The 23,099-nt window shown below is 39.3% G+C and overlaps 1 protein-coding gene across 1 annotated transcript in view; it reads left to right on the forward strand.

Moving 5' to 3' along the window:
* Positions 1 to 23,099, forward strand: part of TMEM132E (transmembrane protein 132E) — a 1,376,533-nt gene that overhangs the window by 1,243,984 nt on the left and 109,450 nt on the right. Inside the window, exon 6 of the mRNA XM_044054846.1 lies at positions 16,841 to 17,046. Within this exon, the coding sequence (XP_043910781.1) occupies positions 16,841 to 17,046 (206 nt within the window). The remainder of the gene's footprint in view (positions 1 to 16,840; positions 17,047 to 23,099) is intronic.

A 23,099-nucleotide genomic window follows, 5' to 3' on the forward strand; every position in this document is an offset into this window, starting at 1 on the left:
CTACAGCAAGATGCACCAGCAAGAAACTTTGGTGTAGGCAACAGTGTACACCTTCCATTTCTTGACTTTCCCATGCTTATCTAGTGGCACACCTCTTTCCATGATATCTGTCTGACATCTGTCATGTAACTCTGACCTCCAATGAACTGCATTTCTTTCTACCATTCCCCCCTGTGATGTCACCTATCTCCTACTCTGTTCCTCCCCCTTCTGTAACTCTTACACTACTCAGAATGTGCTCATTTGCTATGTGACAGTGGAATTCAGTATCCTAACACTCATTTGCATCAGATTGCCTACTAATGTTTAGTTACATCTTTTAGACTCAGCTTCCCCCCTTAGCAACCACTACACGGTGGCCATGTTGTTTTTGGTCTGCTGGTCCCTGCATTGAAATTCCATGTATTGCATAAAACCCACATTTGTGGGTTTATAACCTTCGTTTTTATGTTTTATACAGCATAGCCCATTTGCGCGGGGCTGCGCTGGGTTTGATCGCCGAAAAAAAAAATTATATTTTTAATATTTTTGCATCGGGTTACCTTGCCAATGGCCACATATTTGGCCATTGGCATGCTGCCTGAGACATATTCACCCTTTATTTGGAGATGACATGGCTCCATTGCGGTTTTTGCAGAAACATACTCAGTTGTCAACTGAGTACATTTCTGCAGCTAAAACGGCTCTTACATGGGCTGTTCTGGGCTTCCTGGATTGCTAATCATCCTCATTTGCATGCTATTCAGCTGCAAGTGAGGTGATTAGCTTATCCACGCCCACTCCGTGTAAGAGACGTTTTAGCTTGTCTCTTACACGGACTTTGGGCTGTTCCTGGATCGCGAAGGCTGCATGGAGTCTTACACTACTCTTAGACTCCGTGCAAGCCTTCGTGAATCCTGCCCACAGTGTTGTGGACTACCTCTATTAAGCACAGGCAAATGCCAGTCAGTGATGTGATATCAGAGACTTGCAATCATTGGGTGTTCTACGCATATCTACATATTATAGAAGATATGGGATACTAATGACTGAATGCACTCCACCTAAGATGAAACATCAGGCAAAAGTTGATAAAGAATAGACATCTGTAGTAGCAAATCTATCTGCTAGATCTTCTAGTTGGATATTTTGTGGATTTCAGGTAACTAAAACTTATGACATCAGGAAGCTGAATTGTATTTTATTTTGAACCGAGGATCCCATTATTCATTTACTGCCTTTGTTACTAGATTTCTGTATTTTGACTTATTTAATAAAATTAAAAGAAATTTATGGGAAGAAAAAAATGGTAACAAATCTCAGTAACTAATTAGTGATGGAAGACAAAGCAAGGATTTTGGAGTGGTGCTAAATAGCATAAGTCAGAGGCCTTGCTTAATTATGTGAGGTAAGACATGAATCTAACTCCTGTGCCATTCATTTTTGTTCATAATATTTTGTGTAGCAAAACATGCCTGCTTTAACTATTACTTGGGTTAGCGTGACATGTTCATTTTCATTTATAGAGGTCATACTGAACTGCACAGAAAGCTTTAACTTGACTTTGTCCTGTCCTCCCCTACTTGTCCATCAGCAACATTTCAGTCAAATAAATCACCGGGATCTGACCCCTCCTCACACTTCTGTAGAAGGAACTGTTACACAAACACATTACAATTCGTGTGCTTCCTTCCAGAGTCATTTTAAATAACTGTTGACATTGCTTCTGAGAGGAATTGCCTTTCTGAACTAAAGTATGTTTTGCAGCGTGCTTAAGCTTCAGGGTCTGTTCAAAACTCAGGTTACCATAACAACACATCCTAGTGCCTTATCTTTCTTCCCTAGTGATGCAGTATTTAAATGCAGTAAAGTTATTTTCTTTCCATTTAGCTGGTTCTGTGGACTACTAGTAAATGTTCTACCCCTGAGCTATAGGCTACAATGCGAAATGTATGATTTCCAGTAAAAAAAAGACTATTTCTCAACATAAAATACAAGAATGTGTTTTTGAACCATTAATAATCTAGCTTCACATTTTTTTCTTTGTTAACTTATTCATTGCCAGCAGATGTACACTATCTCTTCAAAACTTTATTTTTACAAATTATGTTTTCTGACTGCCAGTAAGCCATATGTAATCTTTGCAAATAGTTTAAACAAGAACAGTAAGTGAATAAGATATGACCCGATTGTTAGTTGTAGTGCTGCAAATGCATACAAATCGGAGCAAGTCACAAAAGTCCAGTTTTGTGCTTTCAGCACAGGGAAGTATGTCTGTGACATAAGTAAGCAATTATATCAGAGTCTGCTGTGGAACACAAATTTTACATTAAAATCTTAATTAAAAAAATGCCACAATTTTTTTCATATTATATAGTGTTTCAAAGGTGCTAAGGGATTATATGTTTAGCTCCACAGTTTACAAAACTTGCCTGGCTCCATTACTACTGTGTCTACTTACCAATGAGATAGATTCCCCTGGGTGAGCCAACTTTCCAAAAGGTACTATTATGCATCTCTTGACAATTAATTTTAAGCCATATCTTGGCCCTGGTCATTGTCAAAGCTTAAAACTCTTGTGATTAAAGTAGTAAGAAAATGATGAGTCACACACAAATAGGCAGGGCTGTTACCCTGGAAGAATGAATGGGCTGATAGGGTGAAAAAGGCAAGGGGTGCATTGTGTGGACTGAATTGATGGTTAAAATAGGAAAAACGTAAAAATGGTCTGCAAGGTTATTTTTTAATTAACCCCAAGGTAGGCAAGAACTGTAAGAGTGAATTAAGCTAGGGCTTGAGACTGAACATGGGAGCCATTGTGAGAGTACCTGCTGTTCTTCCTCACTACATTCAGTGAAAGGACGTCTTGATTACTCTATGCCTTATTAAAGACCCCTGTTTCTGAAAAGGTGTAGATACAGGACGTCCGGGCTAGGACATCTTAAATGTCTGAAGCTGTACTTGAGAAGTACTATACAGTGACCACTCCATTTTAGCAGATTTATCGTACCTTGACAGTAGACAGAATATATGTGTGTGAGTGAGAGGGAGGATAGAGGAATTGTGAGGATGCAGGGAGTAGAGGTGGTGAAGGTGGATGAGTTTAAATACTTGCGATCAACAGTTCAGAGTAATGGTGAGTGTGGAAGAGAGGTGAAGAAGAGAGTGCAGACAGGATGGAGTGGGTGGAGAAGTGTGTCAGGAGTGATTTGTGACAGACGTGTACCAGTAAGAGTGAAAGGGAAGGTCTACAAGAGGGTAGTGAGACCAGCTATGTTATATGGGTTGGAGACAGTTGCATTGACAAAAAGGCAGGAGTCAGAGCTTGACATGACAGAGTTGATGATGTTAAGATTTGCACTGGGTGTGATGAGGATGCACAGGATTAGGAATAAGTATATTAGAGGGTCAGCGCAGGTTGGAAGATTTGGAGATGAAGCCAGAGAGGCAAGATTACATTAGTTTGGACATGTGCTAAGGAGGGATGCAGAGTATATTGGGAAAAAGATGCTAAGGATGAAGCTGTCAGGTAACAGGAAAAGAGGAAGGCCTAAGATAAGGTTTATGGATGTGGTGAGAGAGGACATGCAGTTGATTGGTGTGACAGAGCAAGATGCAGAGAACAAGAAGAAATGGAAACAGTTGATCTGCTGTGGCGACCCCTAACGGGAGCAGCCGAAAGAAGAAGAAAAAGAATTGTACCTTGACAGTATGTGGTGGATGGGATTGAAAAATAGTTCACTTACTTCAGAACTTTACACAGAGCAGGACTATGTATATTTCACAGTAAATGACAAACATGAACCGGGTGTATTTAAAATGTGGCAGGTTAACTACTGTGAAATAATATATTCATAGGCCCCTATTGAAATATCATAACTTGTTAAGCTGAGTCCCAAAACACTTAACACTTAAAAAAAGAGAAGAAAAAAAATGCAAATGCAGAACAACAACAACTATCAAGCATCATTCTTCCTTTAAACTTGTATTTGCAGGGGGAGAACCCCCGCTCCCCCACTTGAACTTATATATACAATTCAGAGATCTCCATACCTCAAAAAAAGATATATTTTGTGAAATGGCAGCCTTGGACTTAGTATACATAAGACCAGATTTACCTTTATTTAATCTACACATTCTAGTACCCTGCAGTAGGAATTCTGACATTTTAAAGAGTCGCCATCTTCAAGTTGCTTGAAAGAAACAGAATAAATGGATGCAGAACACTCACTGATTTTGTGTAACCCCTTGCAAATTTTTTTGATTTTTCTGGTAAATCACTAAGGTTTCACACTTCTTGTTCTGAAAATGCATGGTGATGCAAAACTTGCTGTTAATTTAACTTTTTAAGTGAATTACAGTAATATTCAGAACATGTTCCTGATTTAGGGGCTTTGTCCACAATTCTTGACCAGAGAAAGTTGAGCAGTATGAGCATTACTTTTAAAATGTAGTGGGATCCATAACCAGTCAGCATATATTAGGGCCTTGGCTTATCAGTTAATCATCCTTAAGGAGAAAGCCTGTAAACTTTGTACACCAAATTATCCTTATGTGGCATGTAGCTGTATATTTCTAATACTTGAATGCCATTGTTTTGAGTAGGGCAAAAGGGATGATATTTTCCATTCCAAACAGTCTTTCTTTAACCTCAGCTGGAAAAGTATCTGTCAAGAAATCAATTATAGACAAAATGCCCAGTTGAATGATGATAGACTCATCCTTGTAACATTCTAAGGACTCCCCTATTTGCCTGAGCTGAGGTGTGCATTTAAATCTGCATATCAAAACTATAGTTTTAGATGTCTTTGTAACAAGGTAAGAACATTCCTACATAGTACACAACCATGTAAACTTATAACAATTAAAATACGCTTCTGATATGCTGTTCACTGGAACTGCAACAGCTGCAGATAATAACTACATCAACAGAACTAATATGTTTCAATCCAGTAGGATGGCACAGTGGCACAGCAGATAGCATAACTGTCTCTCATCAAGATGTTCACCAGTTCATTTCTTAGCTGGGGTGCCTTCTGTGCAGAATCTGCTTTTCCTCTGAGTGTGTGCATGGGTTTCCTTCTGATGCTCCTGTTTCCTCCTAAATTCCAAAGATTTGCAGTAGGTGAGCTGGACACTCTAATTTGGCCATAGTTGTGAGTGTGCATGTGAGTGTGCTGTCTGGAAAAAGTACTGTGGCAAGGCTAGCCACCCAGTGGTGTAAGCTTGGACTCTAGATGATTGTCACTGTTGAAGTGATACACCAACCCTATTTGCAAAAAATGAGAAAAAGTGGTTATGGATGGATGTGCAAAAAACTATGCAGTCGACCAGAAATACTTTCATCTAATGCTTAGCATAACAGCTGGACTTGTGGCTCACCATTACTATTTCTTATTTTTTTTGTTTTACTTTCTTGCCAGCTGAAATGTTAATCACAGGCGTGAGGAGTTACAAGCTGTTCACCTTGCTAATTAGTAGGAAGGGCTGAGAAGAAGAATTTCATATTTAGGGTATTTAGCTGCAAATGCTATGAGACTGCTTCTGGTATGTGCCTGTACTGAATTTACCAACCCACCTTACCAGTCTCTGTTGTATTTTTAATCTTGGCGGCTTGCCGTACCCTGCTGTAAGTTTGACTTGGGAGGACACTCCCAGACTCAGCTCATTTGCCCATTCTACTGTACACTGAAAGTTCAAACTGGGAAAGCCCCCACCCCTTTGACTTTTAAAGTTTGAGTTAACCTGTTTCATATTATCCCACTCGGTGCATAATGCAGTATTCAGAGTATTAATTCCTTTCTTGCAGCTTACTTTTATAATCTGGAACATTTCTGACTAGACTATCAATCACTGTAAAGACGAGAAACTGCTTCCTAGGAGTCAGTTTGGGATTATTACTTCTATTTTGCTTCTGTTAAAAAAACAAGCAGAGAGCATTATTTCTTAACCTTTCTAGAGAGGGCTTGACATTTTCATTTTTAGGAACCACTTGGAAATTAATAGTTACTTTACTGTTGGTGTGAGAATAAGTAGAGGGACATTACCTGATGTTCTCTGATTGGGCAGTATGTACTTCATCGATCAATCTGGTTGCAGTTTTGGTAAGAACATGTTCAAGAATTTTGTGCAGTTTGGCATTTTGTTACATCCACCTGCTGTAGGTTCACTTCAGGGTATTTATCAAGAGAAGACTAGAGCAAGTAGGTCCATTCCAGAGTATCTACCAAGAAAAGACTATATCAAGTGCACTGAAGTCAGCACCATCTGGGTTAATACTTCTTTTCCGGAAGCAGCTTAGGATTGGTGCTACTCATTTCCTACTGATGGGGAAGGCGGAAAGTATTACATACAGCAGTTTTGAGACCAGTACTACCTCCATTATCAGACACATAGTTCCTCCACTAATCAACTCCAAACCTCTGGGGCACTACTTTTCCTTCAGCTGACATGAGTAAGCACCTGGAACCATGGATTTGTACTTTTCAGCTATCATTTCTGCAGATAACTTGGTTGAAATGGATATTCTGAGACAATGTAGAAATTGTCTCAAGTTTACTGACAACAAAACACTACTTAAATAAGCTGACACTATGTGTGAGAGATGTAGTTACATAATGGTATTGGTGGCAATGCCCTCACAAGAAGCAACGACAAATAACGTGTGTTGTTAGAGGCACACTAAACCAGTCACACACAGCACAGATCAAACACACAGATCTACATATACTGAAGCCCTTAAAAGTAAACCACAAAGGCCTTCAAAATGTAACCCAAGAAACAAGTAACCTGAGAAACCTCACTAACACACAACACATTCAGCACCCACCATGAAAAATACATGAAAAAGTCACACTGACTCCATTCAAAAGCACATAAGGCAAACCTCCATACAATCCAGTATCCTAGCCATAGGTGACTCCATAGCAAAACACATCAGTACACCACTCACAGACTATGCAAGGTAGAGGATCGTGCTCAGTTGTCTATCAGGTTCCAGGGTTCACCATATCACACATGCAGTCAAGTCATTTCACCACAAATACACATAAGGCGCAGTCTAAGTACACATGGCTATAAATGGCTTGAGATGTATCCCCCTGGACTATATGAAGAGAGACATATTGGAGTTCTTGAAATTTGTGTCTGAGAAAGATAAGAACCTAGCCTTGAACAGCACTTTACCATTACCAAGAAGGATGATGCAATATGAACAAAGCATTATTGACTTCAAAAATTGCCTTAACTTCCCGAGTCATTCTAAGGGGTGCAATATATATCATCCTGGGAGAAGATGGCAGACAGTTCTAACTTTTCCAGTGATGGCCTGCTCCTGTCCCCCCAAAACGTTTGTATATGTGCTATATCCTTGTATCCCCTGTGCCTTTTTTTAGCCAATGCCAGACTTCTAAAGCTTCCAACATATCAAAACAGTATCCAGACAACATAAAAGTATTATTGCTCAATGTTAGGAGCATTAACAAAAAAACTCCACTATTTATCCTGGAAAACAGTGATATATGCATTGCCACAGAGCTGGTTCAAGAACCAAGAAATCACTACATCAGGGCAGAGTTTCAATGCCTACCACATGTTCAGTCCCACTGCATTAGATGAAGACATATTAGACAAGATAGCAGTCTAGGACTCTTCCACATCCAATTTACTATTAATACAACCCCTTATCTTAATATATCTAATAGTAGCCCTTCCATGTCCCTCTCAACACATTCTTGCTACCTAACCAGGATGGAGACCCTGTGCACTAAGCCAAGTACCATTTCTTAGGAGAGTTCAACTACCCTTCCAGTAAGTGGGAGACATATACATACACAGACATGTATGCCCATACATTTCTGGTGTTCATCAACACAAACTCTCTGTAGCAGTTAGTCCGTACCAAAAGGAGGGGTGATAAAATCCTGGAAATGGTCCTGACCACTATGGTGCAGCTTTGCTCCCCATCTACAGTAACTTTCTCCCTGTTGACGTTGGATCACAAATCAGTAAAGACTGAAGCCAGAAGTGTCTTCCAATACCTCAGTATTGCTAGATTATGCCTAGGCTAATCTACTAATACTGAGTGATGACCTGGCTAAATTCCAAAGCCCCTTCCATCTTGATGAACCCATTGCTCATGCAGAATCCTTTACCAATAAGTTCTATGTACATGTCAGTAGCTGTATAGATGGATCTGTCCCCACTCAGAAGTAAATACCATGCTAAATTTAAGAATAAACTTCTGTGGTAGAACCCTGATATAAAAAGGCTATATAACAAAAGAAAAAAAGTATTCTCTATGTTAAATGCCAGTTTTGCCAACGTGTTCCATTTGCATTGCAAAACAGATTGAGATAATTTACGCAGTTATTCACACTACTACTACTACACTTGTGAATGTGTAATAGCTCTGACAGGTTAGGGGCTGTTGAGAGTTAATATGCAAGGTATAGGTTGTCTTTTAATAGCCTGCATGATACCAAGAAGAGGGACAAAGCTTTGAGATAGTTAAATAGTTTTTCTGATTTGATTCTTTTAGTGAGGAACAGCTGTGGCCACTCCAGTTATGTTTATGTGTTTGGACAGGTACATAAAGCATTATATTCAATGAATGATCTGATGAGAGACTATTATGGTGGAGTAATTGTACACATGGACCTGGACAGCATACATTTAAATATAAGCTAAATGATGAAAAAGGACTTCCTATCAATAGTGGATATATAGTAATCAAAGGAAAGTTCATTGTTGACATAGATTACTAGATCCATCACTATGGGATCAACTTTCAGGAGTGTATTGTTAGTGTGAAAGTTACAAGGAAGTCAAGCTTGACAAATGATACAATTATACATTTCTTTTTAGTCAATGAATTTGTTACTAATTATTTGTTTAGGAAAGACCATCTTTGAGGATTTTAGTGTCCTATATAGAGTTTATGATTATAGATTATGATTATAGATTATTAAATTTATAGATTATTACTAGGCTAACTGTCCTTGTGGACCATTTTGAGCCAAGTCAATTATTCCATGTGAGAAACAAACACTGCACCTTGTGTCTGTAAGGTAAACACCTTAACTATTATACCAGCCTCCCAACAACCGATTTCACAGTTGTCTATAACCTTGGTTAGCTGTAAGCCCTTAATATTTTTTGATCTTCAAGAAGTAAATGGCAATGAAGATCGGAAAAGGACCAAACCCTGGGATTCAATGGTGGAGACATGTCATTTAGAGGATGTGGAGCCACACAACCACATTTCCCAGGATCTCTTTGTGAGTCAGTTTGTTAACCAATGAGTAGACAGGGATCTGCATATAGCTGGGAGATTTTATCTATGATACCAGAGTGTGGGATGGAATTGAATTAATTTGCGAAGTGTAGATATGTGGTGCATACTGATTTGCCCTCTTTCACTGCCTCATTAACCTTTTCAAAGGATGTGACTGGGTTAAGAGGCAAGATCTGCCCTTGATGAATCAAACTGGTTTGGGTTAATAATTTTTAGGTTACCCATGCCCTTTTTATTAATTTCATACTGATCCTTTCCGTAGTCTTACAGGTGAGACTAGACATCCTTATGGGCAAATAATTATTGAGGTTTGTTATCATCCCATGCTTGTGTAAGTGGATGACCGCTGCTGTCCTCCATTCATCTAGCATGAAGCCTATTTACAGGCTTTTTTACCCCCTTCACACAGTTTTCTGACCCCCCCCCCTTACATCACATGTGATTTTTGAAACTGCCTAGTATACCGGAAATCACACTACATGACCAATATACTAGTGGCAATGATAATTTAAAGAAAGAGAACATACATATTAAACCTCCTTTTTTCTGAAGCAAAAATAAATAACCTTGTTCATAGGTGTTTACTAGGCGAATGACCACAATTGCCTTTTTAAGACTAGCCATGCATCCCAAATCTCTGACAAGTTCTGATATCCTTAATAAGTGTAAGAAGGAACCTAGGAGATGAACCATTTACCGGTTGCCTGGTCCATTAGAGACATAGGTGCCAAGCTAGGGATGTATTTCCTGTTCCCCATCTAATTATCCAAGTTGCAGTTGAATTGGGTTAGGGAGGAACTCTGCTTCACTTGGGTGGGGAGCCTGTTCCAGAGATGAGGTTGTCTTTGGGATACATACCTATCTCTCCAGCAGGTCCTATTTAGATCACAGTTAAGGTTTAAGTCTTTAAAACAAGTAATTCTGTGCTGTTTGTTTTTTGGATATACAGGAGATCCGTCAAAGTAGGATCTGACAGTCCCCTGTATGCCAGGCATAAATCTCCATTCAAAAGCCTGTAGGAGACAGAATACAAGGATAGGACCTTCAGGCAGTCTGCACAAGATATTTTATTCTTTTTGTGAGGAACTTCTCTGGAGTTCCAGTTATTGGACATACCTGGTTAAGTATATATCAAAGGGGGCATTGTACTTGATGATACATCTGATGAATGCTGAATGCAGTGGAACAATGGCTTCCTTGGACTAAGATGCCATACCTTTATTTATAAGTTGTGCAACATAGAATAATTTCCTTACTACTGTAGATACATGATGATCAAAGGCTAGATTGCGGTCTATAGGTGTCAGTGTGGGATTCAATGACAGCTCCTAAATTTGTAATCATCTTCAAATTTAGTCAACCAGTGGGTGGCCATTGACATTGGCCTTGACTTCAGAGAAATAAATACCAAAAAGGAGCAGTACAAGGACCTATCCCTGAGGGGCTGCACTTCTGACTGGCCTCTTTGTAGAGGTGGACTCCCCAGTTCTAACTTCCTGGATCCTGTCTGTGAGCCAGCTGGATATCCACTGGGTGACATACAGGTTTGTACCTAACATCTTGAGTTTGTCAACAATACCTGAGTAGAATGTTGTCAAACACCTTGGGCAGTTCAAGGTAGGCAGAGTGAACTATTTTGCCCTCATCCATTGCTTTGGTGATCTCCTCAAAGAAGTCCACCAGGTGACCTGCCCTTGACAAAACCAAACTGGGTTGGGTCCAATGTCCGGAAGTTTACTATATCACTATCTATCATTTCCATGATAATTCTTTTCATGGCTTTACATATAAGAGTAGTGAGACTTATGGGCCTGTAGTTTACAGGGTCTGTAGATGGCCCACCTCAGAGGTATGACTCCATTCATGAGGCATGAAAGCTGTTAGGAGGCTACAATTAAACAGCAATTCCAGAGGGCCTGAGAGGTCATGCTTCATGCTAATTTGAAGACAGTCAGAAATATTTTCTGGGCCCATTGATGAAGTGTTCTTGGCCTTAGAGAGATCAGTAAGGACTTGTTCCCTAGTGACAGCAGGGGATGTTATATTTGATGGTATTACCTAAAGGGTGGTTGAGGAGGAGATAGGGTAAATTTTGGGATGAATTTATCTGCCAGTTTGTGTGCTATACCTTCTGTCCCAGTATAGGTGGTTCTATTTACAGTGAGCTCTGCACACAGTTGTGTTTTTCTGTTGAGGTTGAGGACATAGCTAAAGAATAGCTTGTGGTTGCCCTTGGCCTCGGTGGCCAAATTTACCTCAAATTTGGCTTTGGTAGACTTTATTTGTCCTCTGAGTTGTTTGTTTAGTTTGATAAGTGTGCTTCTGTCATGCTGGGTACTGTACCTCCTAATTTGTGCCATAATTTTCTTCCTTCTGTTATATAGCCTATTGATTTTGTGATATCCTCCGGGGTGGCTTGTTTTTTGAGTTAGTTCTGTACTTCTTCCTAGTAGGTGCAGCTATTAACATGCTTGTACAGGGTTCCTGTGAACAGTTCTGCCTAGGCAGCAATATTCTCAGGGTTTAGGGGGGATTGAAATTTTGCCAGGTTATAAAGTTATAGCAAAATATTAGCATTAGAGTAATTCTTGAATATTCCAGGTTTAGCTGTGGGACAGGTTTTATTTTTACTTCAAAGGAGACCATTTTGCAGTCTGACCTTACCAGGGAAGACATTACAGTAGCGGGTGTGCAGCATTCTCCCATATTAGTGTGGACTAGCTCCAGTATGGTTGCACCCCTGGTTGATGTATTAACAATCTGGTCCAAGGAGTTTGTGATTACAAAATCCAAGAATCTCTGTGCCTGTACATCTGGTGTCATATAGCACTCCCGGTTAAAAATGAGGTAATTAAAGTCATCTATGAATATGGTATTGGGTTCTATGGTGAGTGTTTCTAAGAAGTTTAAATACATGGTATGGGTTTTGTTGGTCATAGAAGGGGACCTGTAGCTTGCAAGGGAGGGATATTGGATTTTTCTGTGATAATTCGAACATGGAGCAGCTCAAGTGCATTGTTCTGTTTGGTATATTTATTTTTGATGTAAATCAAGACACTTCCTCCTTTATTCCTTGTCTGTGTAGTAGCTCCAATAAATGTAGGGAAGGCATTATAATCTTACACTGATGGCACACTGTCCACGGCTTTAAACAATGTCTCAGTGAATGCACAGATGTTGGCATTCTCTAGGGTGAAGAGAGCTTCTAGGGAGTGGAGTTTTTTTGTTTAGACTCGTAGCATTGGGCAGCTATGATTTGCTATGTCAGAAGTGCTTTCAGTTTTGCAATGCAGTTCATTGAAGTCTTTGGAGTTTACAGTCTATTTGATAATGTGCAGACATGTCCCTTAATTTTTGACAGTTTTTGAAACAAATATCTGAGTAGTATCTCACATTCACACTATTACAGAAAAGAGTTGTGTGCTATTTGGAATTCAGATTTTATGCTAATTGGATCCCATATTTTAGATGACTGTTCCAACTTTTCAAGGGTCTTTGTTCTTATTTTCAATGTCTGTAGGCTGAGAGGTATGTTTCCTACATACAGATGCATTCTTTACAATTTTCCTGTTTCTTTTTTCTCCTCCTTTTTAAATATGTCTGGAAATCATGGTGCACATATAGGGTGGAGGGAGAAGTGTATTCATTCTCCAGTGTGCCCTCACTCCATAACCGTTTTGGCCTGTTATATTCTCCTTATAAAAGTAATGTATGTCAGTGTTTCTATCTGTATGACCTACAAAACGGGGCACTGTATCTAATATGCAGTCTCACTTGTACATGACAGCGTTCCAACATGTTTTATGTCCAGATCCCTAGGTACAGATTTCAGTATGCTGTTGGCCTTCATTACTGTCCACTCATCATGCTCTATGTACTGTGTAGTTTCACAAAGAAATTATAGCACCAACTGGATCACATTCTTCATTCACCGTGTCACTCTCAACATTCACTTTCCTTGCATCTCTCAGTAAATTGCATAATCTTGTATTTTTGCATTAAATTTTGTGTGCCACTACACAGCCAGCCCTGAAAGTTGCATAAACCTTGATAGAGACACACCATTAGTGAGTAGTGTACTATTTTTGGTATTACCAATAGCAAATTTTTCTGTATGCTTTTTCCTCAGTATCCCTACTGGCCATCAAGCCTCATTCTATTAGTCTTGAGACCAATCACCTTTACTCAACATCTTCAACAAGCGTGAGAGAAGACTAAGAAGACATGAAGGTATTTTTGGCCCTCCCTGATATCCTGGCAGTAAGAGATCTGCTGTGGTTGTAACCCCAGTCTTGGTGGCTGATTTAAGTACCGGTATAACCTTATGGCACTATGAACCCTCTTCTTACATGTGCATACTTCCATATACATGCTGATGATGTCTACTGTCACCACCTTGGAATCCTTAAGGCCATGTCCTCAGTCCTGACCACTTTTGTGACAAGCCTCTAAGACTAGTCAGCTAGAAGCTACCAATCCCTCTCTCCATTATGGTAGAGCTCGTATTGCCCTCTCATTCCCATACTGCTCTGCTCAGCTGTTTCAACATCCATGTTGCTAATTATACTGAGTTAATGTGGGTCATAGTCAAGGATTTACCATTCTGTATTATACATCCAGGATACATTATTTCCAAAAACATTATTTTTATTATCGGCCACAGTATGGCATCTGCCTAACTTGAATTTTATAACCAGGACTGGCCCTAACACTGGCCATAGAACAATCTACTGCCACTGACTTTTACCTAGACATCACATGCGTAATGCAACCTGTAAGCTTCTTCTTCTGATTTCTGTCTCTGGCTAGTCAGTGTGTTGGATACCACCACATTCCCCCTAACTTCCACAGCAACTCCTGTATCATAGGCCCTGTCTAAATCGATGTGCACCATGTTTCATTTAAATTATAATTGAGTCATTGTACTAGATCATAGTAACCCAGCAGGAGATTCTGTTTGTAAAGCTGTACTGATGTTCAGCAAATCACCTTTCCGTATCTAAAGTAGAACACTACGGCTAAATAGTTTGGCCCAAGTGACATGCACTACTAAACAGTTAGCCTTTTGTAACTTATGCAGCATGCAGTATGAGATTGTTACCCTTCAGTAACTAAAGTACCATGCACAACCAGACAGATAGCCTCCAGTAACTGAAGTATCATGCAGAACCCATTAGTTAGCTTTCAGTAATTTAAGCAGCATAAACTACTAGACAGTTAGCCTTCAGTAACTTAAGCAGCAGAAAAATCAGACTGTTAACTTTCAGTAAATAAAGTACCATGCATAATAAGAGAAACAGCCTTCTGTAACTAAAGTACCATGCACAACCAGAGAGAGTCTTCAGTATCTAAAGTACCATGCACAACCCATTAGTTAGCTTTCAGTAATTCAAGAAGCGTAAACTTCTAAACAGCGTTCAGTAACTTAAGCAACATGCAGACCAGATTATTAGTCTTCAGTAACTGAAGTAGCATCCATAACCAGACAGTAAGTCTTCAGTAACTTAAGCAGCATCCATAACTAGTTAACATTCAGTACCTTATGTAATGCGCTGTACCAGACAGTTACCCTTTAGTAAGTGAAGCCATCCATAAGTAGTTAGCATTCATTACCTTGTATAACGTGCTCTATCAAACAGTTAGCCTTCAGTAACTGGAGCAGAACCTGCACTACTTGGCAGTTAGCCTTTGGTAACAAAAGTAGTGTGCACTAGCCACTGAGTGCAAAGATGGGTTCTGGCACCCCATAGCAAAGCAATGAGCAGATTGCTTTTCTTAGGTTCCCTTATTTATTTCTTTATTTAGTTGCAGAATATTCATTGCATTCAAAAAAGACGGTGTCATATTTATGTCACACAAGTTCAGCTCATTCTTATTTTTTTGTGATATTAATGGGTTTCGATTAGAGTATAATAACTTACTGCAAAATGTACTGGGATGTTCAGGAATATTAGAAAAGAAGAAATATTTTTTTTTACTCAGTCATTGCTTTTAAGTAGATTCCTTGCCAACAAAGTTTCTCAGGAAAGAGCTAATGAAATACAGTCTAGGGCCTTTCTAATGAAATTATTGGCTGCTAAATTCTCCCTCTTGTTTTACAGTATTTTCTAAAGCTAGTCTGCTGTTTTTCAACCATAAGTAAAAGAGGAATGCATAAAACTAAGGAAGCTGCCATACAAATTCTTAAAAAAAGTAGATAGTCAGCAACAGAGATATCTGAAAATGATACAGATTACAAAACTGTAATCTGCAAAAGTCCTGTATATATCATGATTAATATCCCTGCACTAGAATATGTGAGTGGGACTGAATGCTTTTGTTCTTATTTCTTTTATCAAGTCAACAGATCTTATTGATGTAGGAATAGTCAACTTTCTATTATACAACAACCCCCCATTAATATTCCAAAACGTGCACACTGATTGGTCAGCATGCACGTTGTAAATCAGAGTTATAGTAATGGAAAAAGGTCTGGTCGCCTGGACTTTTTCCATTAGTATAACTCTTTTTTTTTTTTTTTTTACAGCAACGGAGAACGCAAAATCTCTGTTGCTTTTTACAGCCTGTCTCGCTATGTTAAACGAGTTTAACATAGCGAGACACTTTAAAAAGCAACGGAGATCTTGCTTTCTCCGTTGCTTTTTTCAAAATGGTCTCGCTATGTTAAATGGGTTTAACATAATGAGACAGCTTTAAAAAAAGCAACAGAGATTCTCCGTTGCTTTTTTTAAAGCTGTCTCACTATGTTAAACTCGTTTAAAAAGCAACAGAGATCTTGCTTTCTCCGTTGCTTTTGCCCACAGCTCTGATGTACTGCATAAGTATACACATGCACAGTACATCAGAACTGCCGCAGAATACCAGACAGCTGTGGAAGGGCAGCAAGGAGGCATTATACAATGCCATTATTTAAGAAAAGTAATTTTTTTTTCTTAAATAATGTCATTGCATAATAGCAATAACCCACTTCTGGGTGTGGGTAATGCTGGATTTACCCAAGGTTGTCTTTGTTTGGCCACTTGGGCTTCACCCTCGTGACCAAACCACACCAACCATGGGTAAATCATGCATTACCCACACCCAGGCGTGGGTTATTGCTATAGTATTTACTTTAGAATCTTAGCTATGCATGTATTCCATATGTACAGATTACAAGGGGCAAATTCTTTACCTGAAAATAAACATACTATACTGTATTATATACCAAGAAAGTTCAGAGGTTAAAATATTTTTTAAAAGTTTGCCATAGCAGTTTTCAAGATCCTTATTAATTAGAGCACAAGAAATTTATTTAGGCCTCACAATTTCACTGAGTTTTGCTTCTGTTTGTTTTTATACTGTCTGTTGTAAATGGTCAAAATATAGAACAGTTGTTTTCTCCTATTTCTTTCATTGTATCATCATATATCAGTCTACCCCTAACTGGTAACATGCTTCAGTTTCTTATTCTGAGAAATACACATAGATTCATTTGACAGTCTGCTGTTTTATTCAACTGCCTCATTTACAGTGACCAGTGGTTTCAGTTTATGTCTGACCTTTAATTTTCATCTTTTTCTCCTGCAGGTCTCTAAGGGCTGTGACTATGTTTTTGTTAGTGGCAAGGAGTCTCGTGGATCCGTGAATGCTCGTGTTGTTTTTAGCTATGAGAATCTAAGTGCCCCCCTGGAACTTACAGTCTGGATTCCCAAACTTCCACTGCACATTGAGCTGTCTGACAACAGACTGAGCCAAGTAAAAGGATGGAGAATCCCAATACTTCCAGACAGAAGGTAAGACAGTTGTCTTTGCAATAGTAAGGGGAAAAAGAGAAGACAAGCAGATTCATTAGATGTAGTTAGTTTTATATCTACAATTTCAAGAGGGTAGAAGGCTATTATGGTAAGCTTTAACAAAACACATTACATTTTCTTCCATAGATTAAGGTTATAATTTATCAGAAAAATGTTTTTCAGAACTTGAACTTGCATTTATTTAAAAAAGGATTTCCTTTGTCTGTCTTATATAGCCTAATAAGTAAAATATGAATTGAATTAAAACAAGGAGGCCCTATTTAAAGCATATTTTTGATAACAATAAGGTCAGACACATGACATTTGTTGGTGGCCTGTTTTAAAAGACACTTTAACCCATGTTTTGGTGCAGCTTTGTTTGCCTTTGAAGATATGTGTACATCTGAGGTTTGAATCCCATTGTGTGCTCCAGCTAAGGTACATTTTGTTATCATGAGTATGTAGAAAGACAAGCTCTACTGTTGTTACAAGACAGTAATGAATTAAGCAGCATAAAGACTGACAATGGTAGTTTTGTGTGATTATAAACATAAAAGACTATGTAACTTCCATGCAAAATGTGTTATCTGAGAGTACTTGCTGTGTAGATAGGTCATATTGAGATATATCCATTTGGTATAAAAGAACATAGATGATATCCTTATTACATTGTTGGACAATTACAATTCTCCAGATCTTCTTTGCCTTTATGAATGTTTCTTGCTCAAAACTGGCTATTGTTTTTGAAATTATGAAGAGTCACAGCAATTGAAAATATTGTCCCTTTTGTCTCATTGTAAATGTGTCTGTATCAAAAAATGAAATAACTGCAATGCATGTGAACAGTAGGTTGACTTTTCTGACATATGTAGGCATGTTGGGGGTAAGTTATCAGGTGCATTAGTACATAGTTGGAGTTTGAGTAGTAGTTTCAAGATAGTTAAGGTAGGGATGGGGAGAAGGTGAAGTTTGGTGTGGAGTTCATATTTGGTGAGTGTGCTGTGATATTTATTTGAGGGAAGTTTCCTTTAAGTTTAGCAATGGAGTCTATAAAATGTTAGTTGAATATTGTGACAGTTTGTGTGTGGGAATTGTCTGGGTCAGGACAGGGGTTGTTGTTGGATCCTGGGTTAAGCAGGGTTGAGATTGTATTCCAGGATTTCTTAGGGTTTTGTTTATGACTTTTTTGGTTAGACAGAATTTTTTTTGTCTCTTACTACTTACCCGCCCCTGTGCATGTTTTTTCCCTTAACCCGCCCCACACCTTAACCCGCCCCTTCCTCCTCCTCTTTCCTCTCTTGACCACTCCCTCAGACTCCTATTACCTCTTCACCTTCTTTCTCCATCACCTCCAGCCACACTCCAACTACCATGCCCTCCCTTCCTTCCAAAGTCATTCTCCTCTCTTTCTTCCCTTTCCTTCTATTATACCTATATCAAATCTCCACCTACACTGATTCCCATTTACACTCTTCCCCATTCACTCCACAACACCTCCTTGCATCCCACTACCATAACATCTCAGCTTCTTTATTTCACTCCTACCCTATCCTTCTCTTAAAAGTAAAACATTTCCCAACCTCATATATTAACTTCAAACTTAAACCTAATCCTTACTACTCTCTTCCATCAAAATTCAAATCTAAAAAACATATCCTCCATCCCTCTTACATTAATTTATCTGGCGATATTCACCCCAACCCTGGCCCTAACTCTTCTCCTACTAATCTCCCCCACTCCAACAACAAACCCTCTAACAAAAACCTCAAATTTCTCACTATTAACGCCCAAAGCTTAAAAAATAAATTAACCCTCTTCCATGCCTGGCTCAATCACAATTCTCCTGACATAGCTGCTATCTCTGAAACATGGCTAAAACCCCACATTAATGACTCTGAATTCCTACCTCCAGGATTTCATTGCCTCCGATCTGACCGACCAAATAAAAGAGGTGGTGGCGTCGCTCTAATTTACTCCAATCTCCTGTCCATTACTCCTTACACTAACCCCATCCCTTCTTTCAACAACACTGAAATTGTAATTGGCTTACTAAAAATAAACCACCATGAAAGTATCTGCATCATTTGCCTATATATCCCCCCTGGTAACAATACTAATACTCTGGAAGACATCCTCTCTTGGACTTCCTCCAATATTAAGCTAGAAACCTTCATTTTGGGTGATGTAAATATTGACTGGGGAAAAATAAATAACTCCAGTCCCACAATAGCCATCAACCTATTCAAATTCACCCAACTTACTAACTCTATTACTCGACCCAACAAAACAAATCCCCCTGGCTCTATAATTGACTGGATCCTAGTATCTTATCCTAACAAAGTTGTAAAATCAGGCATTACTCTGGACCCATTAGGAGACCATTTCCCTCCTTTCGCTATTCGAGCAACTCCCTCCACCCCTCACTCTCACCACTACATTCAAACATGTAACCTATCTAACTTCAACCCCACTTCTTTCATTGACTCTCTAAAACTAATCAACTGGAACCCCCTAAAAACACTACCATTAGATGAAGCCGTTGATTTCTTCAATTCTACATTCATAACTGTCCTTAACACGCAAGCTCCTATTAGAACAAAATGAGTCAAAACAAATCACACCCCCTGACTCACAAATGACACAAAAAAAGCTAATGCGACAAAGAGATAAAACTTGAAAAGCCCACGTGAAACTCAAACAACCAGAAACCTTCCTTAAATATAAGCAGTTGAGAAACCTAGTCAAAAAACAAGTCATTAAAGATAAAAAGTCTTACTATTCCAAACTACAAGAAAACCATGTAAGAAATCCCAAACTATTCTGGAACTAAATTTCCTCCTTAAACCAGGTACACAAAACAACCCCTCCCCCGACACCAGCAAATCTGACCTTGAAATAGCCTCCCTTTTCAATTCATTTTTCACCTCCTCTATCGCAGAACTTTACCAAAACTTTCACCAACAACAACCCTTCCCCCATCTCTGCTCAATCTTCACTTCACTTATCTCCTGCCCCCTCTTTTGAACTCAAACCGGTATCCACCGACATAATAAAGAAACTTCTCCGCAAACTAAAGCCTTGTTCCAATGCCCCTGACAACATTCCATTCTCCTTCCTAAAAATATCTTCTGACACTATTGCCATACCTGTCTCTATCCTTATTAATAGGTCTCTACTCGAATCCTACATACCCAAACTATGGTGCTCTGCCTTCATTCTGCCTCTCCACAAAGGTGGAAAAAATTACAATGTCTCCAACTTCTGCCCCATAGCTATCCTCTCCCCTATCTTCAAAATACTTGAAAAATGTATACACCTACAGTTCTTGCCATTCCTTACCAAACACCAACTACTCTCTCCTACCCAACACGGCTTCCGCCCTGGACACAGTACTACCACCGCCCTTCTTTCTTTTCTGCATTCTATCAACTCAGCACGTGATTATGGTAACATAGTCTCCTCTGTTCTTCTAGATTTATCCAAAGCCTTTGACACCATCTCTCATTCACACCTTCTAAACCACCTCTCTAATCTCAACCTCTGTCAGAAATCTCTTTCTTGGTTCCTCAGCTACCTTTCAAACAGGTCCCAAGCTGTGAAATGGGGCCAAGCTACCTCTTCCTTCCTTCCTACCCCTACAGGAGTACCCCAAGGCTCCATACTCGGCCCACTACTATTTAACATCTTTATTAACGACCTCCACAAAGCCATCCCTAACACCAAAATTGTGCAATACGGCAACGATTCCACTTTAATCTGTTGTACCCCCAATCTAACTGAACTCAAAGCCCTAACACAGAGTGCCTTCTCTACCACTGAAAACTGGATGCACCAAAATCATCTCGCCCTAAATGCCAACAAAACAAAGATCCTCCTCTTCTCTCCATCCAAATCTTCCTCTCTGGATAAGGACTCATTTCAAATTTCCAGCCATAACAACTCCAACATTGAAATTGTACCCTCTACCAAGCTTCTCGGCATTACTATTGATGACCAACTAAAATTTCATAACCATATCCAGCTAAACATCAAAACAACACACATAAAACTTGGCCTACTGTACAGAAACAACCACTTCCTCTCTCCTTGCACCAGACTTACCCTTGCCTCTTCCTTCCTCCTTCCCTCCCTTCTGTATGGTGCTCCCCTCCTCACAAACTTATCTTCCTCACTTACCTCCAAACTGGAACAATGCTACAACAAAATCTCCAGATTTGCCACCAATGCCAAATCCTCCTCGCATCACTACACCTCCCTCCACTCCCTAAACTGGCTTGAACTCCCCAACCACCTTGACTTTCTCCAAATCATAATAGCCCACAAATTACTGTTCCACCCCACCAACTGCCCTGCTCTCTCTAACATTCTGCAACCTCATACCCCCCCTAGACCACTTAGATCTTCTCACCAAAACCTAATCACCGTTCAAAAACCAAAGCGCCCCGCAGGTCAGCTACTCTTATCCTTTACTATAGCGAAAAAATGGAATGCCCTGCCCTCAACTCTAAGATCCTGTACCAACCTTAATAACTTCAAAAACCATCTCCATTCTTACCTCTATCAAAACAAGAAATGCAATTGCTCTCTGCAGCCCATTCCTCCCACACTATCTTCCCACCTCTCTCCAGGCTAACCCCTTTTACCTTCCTTTACCTCTACTAAATTCTCACCTCAGTTAACTAAATAGCAATCTCCTAATCTTATATTCCATTAGCCAGTACTTTCCTCCGTAACATTTGAAATTGCTGTGATTTATTCTCTGTAGCTAGCTGTTATTTCCAAAGCACTGTCTCTGAATGTTTATGTAATTTTTTGTAGTGTTTTATGTAATTTTATGTAATTGTTTTAACTTTTAAACTGCTGTTTCCTGTTGGAGCTTTTCTCCCCGGGCCTCCACTGAAAATGGGCCCCAAGCCCAGTGGACCTCCCCGGTAATCAAACTGCAATAAATAAAATAAATAAATAATACTGCACATTTTGCTTGATTACAAAGTTGCTTGAATGGTAGGAGGTATTGGGGTTCTTTTCATGTTTGCCAAAGCTTCCACCATTTGTCTCTTTTAGACATCAGCTGTTTTGTTGGATGAGTAAGCCAGGTAGCATTGCTGTTTATAATAATTTTTTGCCTTATTTTTGCCATTGTTTAGGATATCTATGACGGTTGAATTAAAGAATTCAACAGCTTCATCTAGTGGGAGGACTTTGAGAATGCTCAAGTTTACTTGTGCCAGGGTGTCATTTAGAGTTGTTTGGTTGAAACTGAAGATATTTTTTGTTTGTACAGGTCTTGGCTGGGAGCTAGGGTGGATTTATGTATTATGTATGCTGGGAGGTGATCACTTATGGTTTGAGGTGAAGCCCCTGCTGAATTTACTTTGGATGAGAGACTAGTATCCAGTCTATGATGGAACCACTAGTTGTTGTTTTGTTGGGTGTAGTTACTTCATTAATAAACTGGGTATAATTGAATAGATTTATATTTATTGAGGTTTGATTTTTTTGTGACTTCTGTCCAATCTATGTTGACATTGCCAAGGATAATTGTCTCACTGGTAAAGATTATTGAAGTCCAGGCAAGGATTTGTTGTAAGAGGGGTATATTATTGCCGGGTGGGATATAGATTCCAAGGATGCAGAGCTTTTTGCTGGTATTCAGTTGTAAGAAAACAACAATAGTTTTGGCAGATATGAATTGTGTGGTGGGGTTGGTATATGGTACTGATGTGAAATGACTTGGATAAATTAATACAACACATCCACCATTTTTATGGGGTCTGTTGTATCTTAAGCAGGAGTAGCCAGTTGGTAGAAATTCTGAGTTTTTTATATATTGTTTAATCCAGGTTTCTGTGGTTGCTATTATATCTGGCCTACTGTGTGAAATTCAGGCATGGAAGTCTGTAATTTTATTCCTGATACTTTGTAGGTTAATGGTTGCTAAGGTGAGAGATTAAGTGGTTTTTTTTGAGTTGTGGGATTTAATGTTGGTCCGGGGTTGGGGTGGCTGCCCCTGCATAGGGGAAGTTTTTGCTTTATTGAGAGGTAGGTTTGTG

Source organism: Protopterus annectens, chromosome 13.part0 (genome assembly GCF_019279795.1).
Source record: "Protopterus annectens isolate FY-2018-M chromosome 13.part0, PAN1.0, whole genome shotgun sequence".
NCBI classification, from domain to species: Eukaryota; Metazoa; Chordata; order Ceratodontiformes; family Protopteridae; genus Protopterus; species Protopterus annectens.